We start from the raw sequence: 10,248 nt of genomic DNA, 5'->3' as shown, positions 1-10,248 counted from the left end.
AGAAATGTTAGTTTCGGTTCTGCTTGTCGATTCCTAAGGAAATGCATCTCGCCGCTTTCTGTACAGACGGGGGCGGGGCGGGGCAGCGCTGGAAGTGTAGCACAGTGGCAGGGTTGGGAAGCAAAACTCTGTTCTGAGTAGGAACAAATAACAATTGTCCGGTACCGGGATTAATAAGAGTTGTGAGGATAGGAGGCGAAGCCGAGCCCCGCGGACCACAGCTCTCTCTCTATGCTCCGGATCAGCTGTTCGCTGCATGGTGCAGCTCAGCGTCTCTCTCTCTTTCTACACACAGCGGATCCGCTGCCCGTTTAACAGCCTCATCTTTTTCAAACTTTCTTATGTTCTTTCTCTAACACGTAATCAAGGTTATTAAGCGTTTTAGCTCATGTGTTGTTAATATTGACCGCCATTTCCTTTATGAAGTGAAGCAGCCTCCCTGTGTCCTCGCGCTGTCCTCACATCCCCGGACCCCCAGACTCGGAGGAGCAAAGGGATGTCAGTGTTGTTTATGAAGCAGGGTATAGAAACTACATTATTGAAATGAAAATACTATTTATTTACTTTTACAAACAGTGAGCAGCTGGGCAGCTGCAGCATGTAATACACATGCGTAAGGACATGTGTAAGCGTGCAAGCGTCTTTGAGTTGTAGAAAAGCGAATAATTAATTATTACTTATTATTATAAGCTATTATTATTAGCCTATTATCGTTATATTTAAGGCCTAGCGCTTTTCTACATAGGCAGGTATCAGGCAGGTTGCAGTGTAACATCAGAGGAGACTGGGCCAATTGTACATTCTCAAACTGCACCACTTAGAACTAACTAAACAATGCAGAGATTATTTTTATATAATTGTATTCAATAACCATAATAAATTAAATAGTATGAAGTGATTTGTAAATAGGAATACAGATTTGACTTAATGTTTTCATAAATATATTTTTCTCCCACTTTATCATGGGACTTATTTTTACCCTCTCAAAGAACCGAAAATAACCAGAATCGAAAAGCACAACCGGAATTGTTCGAATCCAAACGATACCCAACCCTATGTGTGAAAATGTAAAATACGATGGCGAAGAAGAAGATTCCAGTGGCCCCAATTTTTGTCCATTCTGGACAAGTGAAAAATGTATTCGGACAAGTAAATTGCCAAACTCACTTGTCCATGGACAAGTACTCTCTAAAAACTTTTTCTCACACTGGAACTGCATTGTGGTTCCGTCGCTTCGCTTTGCCTCCGTTACTCGCTTCGAAAGTTGAGAAAATTTCAAGTTTTCAAGCGTCGACGGAAGCGCCAGCCAATCAAATCATATGCCAGTACAAGCTCTAGCCAATCAAACCGTGTGCTTGTGTGTCAGGGGAGGGAAATTCATGTGATTGGTTGTTGGTCGAGTTTCAGACACGCCCACCGGCAAGCTTCAACGCAATGCTGCCGTGTGGACGCTGCGTTACTCCTCCCTGTAACTGCAAGTCTATTCCACTGTAACTGTTGAAATGTTCTCAACTGGCTTCTAAATAAAGAAATGTAGAAAAAGAATAAAAAAGAACCTGGTCTCAGTATTAATAATAATAATAATACATTTCATTTTTAAAGCGCTTTTCCTAGTGCTCAAAGATGCTTGTTGACGTATTGAACCTGGTCTCAGTAAAGAACCTGTTTTCTCTGAATATATATATATATAATATTCACTTCTCCTTCCTCTGCAGCTGAGTGGGAACCTGAGGCACATCCGAGTGTTTGAGATGGACGTGGAGGATGAGGATGAGGAAGGAGGAGAGTCTCAGAACGCCAGCACTGACCAGGAGGTTCTGGAGTCCTCCATGACCAGTGAGGGTCCTGAGGGGAAGGAGGAGGGGGGGGCGGGGAACAAGATGGAGGAGCAGCTGGAGTCAGAGGAAGCCCTGGACATCTCTTAGTGCTGACAGAAGATAAGACTGGCTCTGTGTCGTGATCCGTGACAAGGATGTAGTGTTTGTATGAGAAATTAAAATGTTTGTTCACAATTATTGATATTTTTCTCTTGTCCTATTTTTTTTTTTTAATAGTACTATTAATTTTAAGAAGATGTTAATTTGTTGTCACCTTATATTACCCAGTAACAATGAATTGTTTAAAATTATAAAGGTAGAAATAAAAGCCTCATCACCAAAAAAAATATGCAAAAAAATTGAAAAACACATTTTATTTTTTATATAACTATGAAAAATATAATTTAAGATACATAAAAAATGTATATAAAATAATTAATTTGTACATCAAGCTGTTACATTTCATTATTAATGAGGCCTTTATTTTAATTACATTTCTTTATTAATGTGTTGATTCTTTTATTCATTATTAGATTTGATTACTTTTTTTCATAATACGGTTTTTATTTTAATTATATTTAGAAAGATAGAATTGGGAGGGATGAAACCCTCTTTAATGGTCTCACATGCAGAGCACACAGTGAAATGTGTTCTCTGTATTTAACCCATCCTAGCACCAGCAGTCTAGCACCAGGAGTCTCTGGTGCCTTGCTTAAGGGCACTACGGCAGGGCAGGAGGTGAACTGGGACCTCTCCAAGTAGCAGTCCACACTCCATATTTAGGTCTGGTCGGGGACTTGAACCGGCGACCCTACGACTCACAGTCCATGCCCCTACTGACTAAGACACTTTATTATTCTGTTGAATTATTGAGTCTTTCTTTTAACATAATGGCAGCTTTGATCCTCCACAATATTGAGTCAGCCCTGTCTTCCTGTAGGTTAATCATTTAATTCTAAATACATAGTAACATAAATTAATAGTTCATTGCTTGATTAGCTAAATGCTGAGTTAAAAAAAGAAAATGAACTTTAATTAATGTGTAAAAATGCAGAAGAGGATTAGGGACACATGAGAACATTTTTTTGGGATGAGATAAGAAGAGAAGGAATACTTTATTGATCCCAATGTGGGGAATGTTTGCGTTGCAGCAGCATAAAAAGAAAAGGCATTGAACATTATTAGAAATAAGTAGAAACAAACAATTCAAAATGTAAACGTCTCAAATAGAAATAAAATAGCATTCAAAAAGTAGAAAATATACATGTTGAAATACAAATTTACAGTAACAAAATAAAAAGCAAGATATTATATTAAGTGCGTAAGGAATGGAATATTACATTAAATATAACCAAAAGTGTGACCTAAAATAAAATGTTGAGTTTTCAGAATTCAGAAAATATCTACTACTTTATTGTTATTTATGTTTAGCCCTAGTGTTTAAACCATAAACCCGACTCTGAATCAAAACAATGAAAAGCCTGTTGATTTGTACAGTAGACACCCGTGCACGCGAAAATAGGTGTTGGTTACGTGCGCGCCCCCGGCACTGTGCGCGATGACGCAGCGAGCCGCCGCCTGTTGGTCTTCAGTTGGTGACGAGGAGTGTTGTGAAAATGGCTCCGACCCTGCCCGAAACTCCGAGGAGGAGATGACGGCGCGGAGGAGCTCCTTAAGTCCGGGAAACAACACGGTGTCCTCCCGAAACACGGAGGCAACAGAGGAGTAAGGACAACCAGAGAGTAAGAGAGGGGGAGAACCGGTTAAAAGGCCACCTCCGTAAAACCGTCGGCAACAGAGAGAACCTTTTCGAGGGAGAACCGGTGAAAACACCCCACCACTCCTTCCCTTTTCCCCCGTTATGGAGGACATAAACTCGAACATCAACGCGGACCTGGAGGTGCGGAAGCTCCAGGATCTGGTGAAGAAGCTGGAGCAGCAGAACGAGCAGCTCCGGAGCAGATCGTCCGGTCCCTTGGCCGCCCACAGGCCCCACAGCGCCGGGTACGACCCTCTGTTCCCCGGGGGTCTGCTGGAGAACAGCCGGAGCCCCAGACTCTCCTACGATGGCATCAGCTTCCGGAGGCCCTATGAAGGGGCTTCGGCCGGAGCCTCGGTGTCCGCCAGGAATTCACTATATTCGGACACTTTCCCTGCTGCTGACGAGGGGGAGACGTCGATCTTGGACGAGGTGGAGATCCTGGACCTGGAGGATATGGACTGTCTCCACGAAGACGAGGACAGCTGGTGAGTGACAGGCCGGATCTGGAGGCTCCCTGCCGGGGAACAGCTGCTCCAAACACCCCTCTCTTCCTCAGGAGTTTACATGAAGTCATGTTGGTGATCTCTGTGGATCATTACAGACAGGCTTTGCATTATTTCAGGAGTGTCAAAGTACTAAGTATATAACTCGTGTACTATAATTATCAGCTGCTCCAGACATCCAACGCATACTCAGCAGAGGTGGGAGAAGTACTCAGGTCTTGTGTAAAAGTAGAAGTACTCAGATCTTGTACTTGAGTAAAAGTAGAAGTACTCAGGTCTTGAGTAAAAGTAGAAGTACTCAGATCTTGAGTAAAAGTAGAAGTACTCAGATCTTGTACTTGAGTAAAAGTAGAAGTACTCAGATCTTGTGTTTGAGTAAAAGTAGAAGTACTCAGGTCTTGTCCTTGAGTAAAAGTAGAAGTACTCAGATCTTGTACTTGAGTAAAAGTAGAAGTACTCAGATCTTGTCCTTGAGTAAAAGTAGAAGTACTCAGATCTTGTACTTGAGTAAAAGTAGAAGTACTCAGATCTTGTCCTTGAGTAAAAGTAGAAGTACTCAGATCTTGTACTTGAGTAAAAGTAGAACTACTCAGATCTGGTACTTGAGTAAAAGTAGAACTACTCAGATCTTGAGTAAAAGTAGAAGTACTCAGGTCTTGTACTTGAGTAAAAGTAGAAGTACTCAGATCTTGAGTAAAAGTAGAAGTACTCAGATCTTGTTCTTGAGTAAAAGTACTCAGATCTTGTTCTTGAGTAAAAGTAGAAGTACTCAGATCTTGTTCTTGAGTAAAAGTACTCAGGTCTTGTTCTTGAGTGAAAGTAGAAGTACTCAGATCTTGTACTTGAGTAAAAGTAGAAGTACCAGAGTGTAGGAATACTCTGTTTCAGTAAAAGTCCTGCATTCAAAATGTTCCTCAAGTGAAAGTAGAAAAGTATTCTCATCAAAATATAGTGAAAGACAGTAAAAGTAGTCATTGTGCAGATTGGCCCATTTCAGAATAATAGATATGATATGTTTTATAATGATTGATCATGAAAGTGTTCTCAAAGCTGGTAAAGGTGCAGCTAGTTTGAATGACTTTGTATACTGCAGGGTAGCTGGTGGATTTACTCCAGGTGGAACTAAAGTCTGATTTAACACTTGATTAGATTTCACATCATTCATCCACATCTGAGAAGTAACTAAAGGTATTAAATACATGTGGTGGAGTAGAAGTACACCATGTACCTCTGAGCTGGAGAGGAGTAGAAGTACACCATGTACCTCTGAACTATAGTGGAGTAGAAGTACACCATGTACCTCTGAACTGGAGTGGAGTAGAAGTACACCATGTACCTCTGAGCTGGAGAGGAGTAGAAGTACACCATGTACCTCTGAACTGGAGAGGAGTAGAAGTAGCAAAACATTGAAATACTCAATTAAAGTACAAGTAGCTTCAAATTGAACTTGAGTAAATGTACTTAGTTACTTCACACCTCTGGTCCTGGAGCCCCCCCGGAAAACTTTACTTCCTGCAGCACACGTTTAGAGTAGAAATGTCTTTATTGATAAAAGCAAAACAGACATTATAAGAGTGTAAGGCTTTTCTTTTAAAATACCTCCTGTAGATAAACGTTACTTTTTAAATGTGTTCCTGCTGAGTCATGATTCACTCTCCTTTGCGTCTCTTGTTCCGGGAGTAACCTCAAAAAAAGAAACTCAATGACATGATAGCAGTGATTCTTATTGGTTCATAAACTCATAAACTTTATAGCTAGCTGAATATGGGTTTTAACATTCCTCCATTTTACACTTTGATGTATGAACTCCAGCTGTAGCTACCCTTAGTAAAGGACAGCCTTACAGGGTCATGTGTTCTTGTGTTGTTGTTGTTGTTGTTGTTGTGTAGTAGTGCTGGTGTCAGTAGGTCAGGGTGTTTCTCTGGAGGCTGTTCTCTTGCCTGAGGAGAGGCAGCCATGTTGTTCTTCTTCTCCTCTCCTGGCTCTCAGCCAGCAGCTCTGCAGCTCTGAGGATGAAATATTGTGGTGACGTAGGAAGGAATGCTGTCCGCCTCAAACAGCTGATCATCATCTCTGTGTTTACATCATGGAAACAAAGGCTGGAGATGAAGTGTGTGTTATCAGCCCTTACTTTGTAATCCTCTCACATAAGTAACTTCCCCATCAGTGAGCGTCCTCTTGATCATGTTAGATTGTAATCCTCAAAACGTACAAGTCTATATAGTCTGTATATCAGTATGTAGTGTCTCTACTTTAAAGAGTCCTCTCCTGCTGATGTTCAGGTGTATATCAGTATGTAGTGTCTCTACTTTAAAGAGTCCTCTCCTGCTTATGTTCAGGTGTATATCAGTATGTAGTGTCTCTACTTTAAAGAGTCCTCTCCTGCTGATGTTCAGGTGTATATCAGTATGTAGTGTCTCTACTTTAAAGAGTCCTCTCCTGCTGATGTTCAGGTGTTTATCAGTATGTAGTGTCTCTACTTTAAAGAGTCCTCTCCTGCTGATGTTCAGGTGTATATCAGTATGTAGTGTCTCTACTTTAAAGAGTCCTCTCCTGCTGATGTTCAGGTGTATATCAGTATGTAGTGTCTCTACTTTAAAGAGTCCTCTCCTGCTGATGTTCAGGTGTATATCAGTATGTAGTGTCTCTACTTTAAAGAGTCCTCTCCTGCTGATGTTCAGGTGTTTATCAGTATGTAGTGTCTCTTCTTTAAAGAGTCCTCTCCTGCTGATGTTCAGGTGTATATCAGTATGTAGTGTCTCTTCTTTAAAGAGTCCTCTCCTGCTGATGTTCAGGTGTATATCAGTATGTAGTGTCTCTACTTTAAAGAGTCCTCTCCTGCTGATGTTCAGGTGTATATCAGTATGTAGTGTCTCTACTTTAAAGAGTCCTCTCCTGCTGATGTTCAGGTGTATATCAGTATGTATTGTCTCTACTTTAAAGAGTCCTCTCCTGCTGATGTTCAGGTGTATATCAGTATGTAGTGTCTCTACTTTAAAGAGTCCTCTCCTGCTGATGTTCAGGTGTATATCAGTATGTAGTGTCTCTACTTTAAAGAGTCCTCTCCTGCTGATGTTCAGGTATATATATCAGTATGTAGTGTCTCTACTTTAAAGAGTCCTCTCCTGCTGATGTTCAGGTGTATATCAGTATGTAGTGTCTCTACTTTAAAGAGTCCTCTCATGCTGATGTTCAGGTGTATATCAGTATGTAGTGTCTCTACTTTAAAGAGTCCTCTCCTGCTGATGTTCAGGTGTATATCAGTATGTAGTGTCTCTACTTTAAAGAGTCCTCTCATGCTGATGTTCAGGTGTATATCAGTATGTAGTGTCTCTACTTTAAAGAGTTCTCTCCTGCTGATGTTCAGGTGTATATCAGTATGTAGTGTCTCTACTTTAAAGAGTTCTCTCCTGCTGATGTTCAGGTGTATATCAGTATGTAGTGTCTCTACTTTAAAGAGTCCTCTCTGGATGCTGAAGCTGCCTGTTATCTCAGGAAGGCTTTGTTTCTAATGAGCCTCATTAGGGCGCAGCTCCGGATGCTAAAGCTTCTTCCAGAGGTGCATCTATCTGTCAGCACTTAGAGACATCCTCTGTGTGCTGGATTCAAGAGGAGCATGTTGTGGAGGGTCTCAGTGTGCAGCCTGACACACTGTCCTCAGAGGGTCTCAGTGTGCAGCCTGACACACTGTCCTCAGAGGGTCTCAGTGTGCAGCCTCACACACTGTCCTCAGAGGGTCTCAGTGTGCAGCCTGTCCTCAGAGGGTCTCAGTGTGCAGCCTCACACACTGTCCTCAGAGGGTCTCAGTGTGCAGCCTGTCCTCAGAGGGTCTCAGTGTGCAGCCTCACACACTGTCCTCAGAGGGTCTCAGTGTGCAGCCTGACACACTGTCCTCAGAGGGTCTCAGTGTGCAGCCTGACACCCTGTCCTCAGAGGGTCTCAGTGTGCAGCCTCACACACTGTCCTCAGAGGGTCTCAGTGTGCAGCCTGACACACTGTCCTCAGAGGGTCTCAGTGTGCAGCCTGACACCCTGTCCTCAGAGGGTCTCAGTGTGCAGCCTCACACACTGTCCTCAGAGTGTCTCAGTGTGCAGCCTCACACACTGTCCTCAGAGGGTCTCAGTGTGCAGCCTGACACCCTGTCCTCAGAGGGTCTCAGTGTGCAGCCTCACACACTGTCCTCAGAGTGTCTCAGTGTGCAGCCTCACACACTGTCCTCAGAGGGTCTCAGTGTGCAGCCTGACACACTGTCCTCAGAGGGTCTCAGTGTGCAGCCTCACACACTGTCCTCAGAGGGTCTCAGTGTGCAGCCTCACACACTGTCCTCAGAGGGTCTCAGTGTGCAGCCTCACACACTGTCCTCAGAGGGTCTCAGTGTGCAGCCTGTCCTCAGAGGGTCTCAGTGTGCAGCCTGACACACTGTCCTCAGAGGGTCTCAGTGTGCAGCCTCACACACTGTCCTCAGAGGGTCTCAGTGTGCAGCCTGACACACTGTCCTCAGAGGGTCTCAGTGTGCAGCCTCACACACTGTCCTCAGAGGGTCTCAGTGTGCAGCCTGTCCTCAGAGGGTCTCAGTGTGCAGACTCAGCACCTGTTGCTCTGTTCTGAGCATCAGATGATGGCTCCTGTCACACACTCCTGTGATCCTGCTGGCATTAAAGAAGTGCTGCAGCAGTACAGTGGATGACACACACACACACACACACACACACACACACACACACACACACACACACACACACACACACACACACACACACACACACACACACACACACACACACACACACACACACACACACACACACACACACACACACACACACACACACACACACACACACACACACACACTGCGGCTGGGGGACTCCTCTCTGAATGATGCTCATTGTGTTGTGAACAGAGAGACTCTCCTCTCATCATGAACAGACGCCTCTCAGCCGCTGCACAGCATGTCTCTGCTCAATGGACGAGGATAGACACACACATCCACAGAGGAACAGGAAGTAGTGCCCCGCTCTAGTAGTGTATTCCCTTAGTTCCTAAAATGTGTGTGTTCCTGAATCTCCACAGCGAACTGCAGTGAACCCAGTGGCTGTTGTTGGCTCTAAAGAGGTTTCATCTGAACGCTTTGTGCAGCTGACTGTGCACTGTCTCTCTGTGAACACAGAGAGAGAGAGAGAGTCCACATGGTGCCCACTAGAGCAGGGCGTCCACACAGAGGTACATGCAATGACGCTTTCTACTTGAATATGAGTTAAGAAACGTCACAGACACAGGTACTCTTTAAACCGCTGCTAGTTATGGGTACTTTTTACTGAAGCACATTTCAAAGCCCATACTTCTTTACTTCTACTTGAGTAAAGAAGTTTATTCGGTACTACTACTTTTACCAGAGTATTTTTAAACATGAGTATCTGTACTTCTCCTTGAGTAAAGGATGTGTGTACCCCTGTGTTTCAGGCTGTACGAGGCGAAGCTGGACAGCCCCCTGCAGAAGGCTCTGAGCCCCATGGTGTGGTGCCGGCAGACTCTGGACAACCCCAGCCCGGAGATGGAGTCGGCCAAACGCTCTCTGCTGCACCGCCTGGACCTCACCATGTCAGGTACGCTGCTCCGATACACACAGTCACTGGACCTCACCAGGTCAGGTACACTGCTCCGATACACACAGTCACTGGGCCTCACCATGTCAGGTACGCTGCTCCGATACACACAGTCACTGGGCCTCACCATGTCAGGTACACTGCTCCCATACACACAGTCACTGGACCTCACCATGTCAGGTACACTGCTCCCATACACACAGTCACTGGACCTCACCATGTCAGGTACACTGCTCCCATACACACAGTCACTGGACCTCACCATGTCAGGTACGCTGATCCGATACACACAGTCACTGGGCCTCACCATGTCAGGTACGCAGCTCCGATACACACAGTCACTGGGCCTCACCATGTCAGGTACGCTGATCCGATACACACAGTCACTGGGCCTCACCATGTCAGATACGCTGCTCCAATACACACAGTCACTGGGCCTCATCAGGTACGCTGCTCCAATACACACAGTCACTGGGCCTCACCATGTACGCTGCTCCGATACACACAGTCACTGGGCCTCACCATGTACACTGCTCCGATACACACAGTCACTGGGCCTC

The 10,248-nt window shown here is 44.4% G+C and overlaps 2 protein-coding genes across 5 annotated transcripts in view; both read left to right on the top strand.

Moving 5' to 3' along the window:
- anapc4 (anaphase promoting complex subunit 4) overlaps positions 1–2,021 on the top strand; it is a 30,471-nt gene extending 28,450 nt beyond the window's left edge. The window contains exon 28 of the mRNA XM_079676598.1: positions 1,716–2,021. Within this exon, the coding sequence (XP_079532724.1) occupies positions 1,716–1,925 (210 nt within the window). The 3' untranslated portion in view covers positions 1,926–2,021. The remainder of the gene's footprint in view (positions 1–1,715) is intronic.
- Positions 2,022–3,317: 1,296 nt separating this feature from the next.
- Positions 3,318–10,248, top strand: part of slain2 (SLAIN motif family, member 2) — a 31,369-nt gene continuing 24,438 nt past the window's right edge. Inside the window, exons 1-2 of one of the 4 annotated variants that reach the window (XM_079656110.1) lie at positions 3,318–4,064; positions 9,546–9,688. In XM_079656110.1, the coding sequence (XP_079512236.1) occupies positions 3,679–4,064; positions 9,546–9,688 (529 nt within the window). In that variant the 5' untranslated portion in view covers positions 3,318–3,678. The remainder of the gene's footprint in view (positions 4,065–9,545; positions 9,689–10,248) is intronic. The other 3 variants (XM_079656111.1, XM_079656112.1, XM_079656113.1) reach the window with 3 other exon arrangements.

Source organism: Notothenia rossii (assembly GCF_949606895.1).
Source record: "Notothenia rossii genome assembly, chromosome: 1".
Classification (NCBI taxonomy): domain Eukaryota; kingdom Metazoa; phylum Chordata; class Actinopteri; order Perciformes; family Nototheniidae; genus Notothenia; species Notothenia rossii.
The sequence above is the reverse complement of the archived record's forward strand: the minus strand, read 5'-3'. Positions and strand labels throughout refer to the sequence as shown.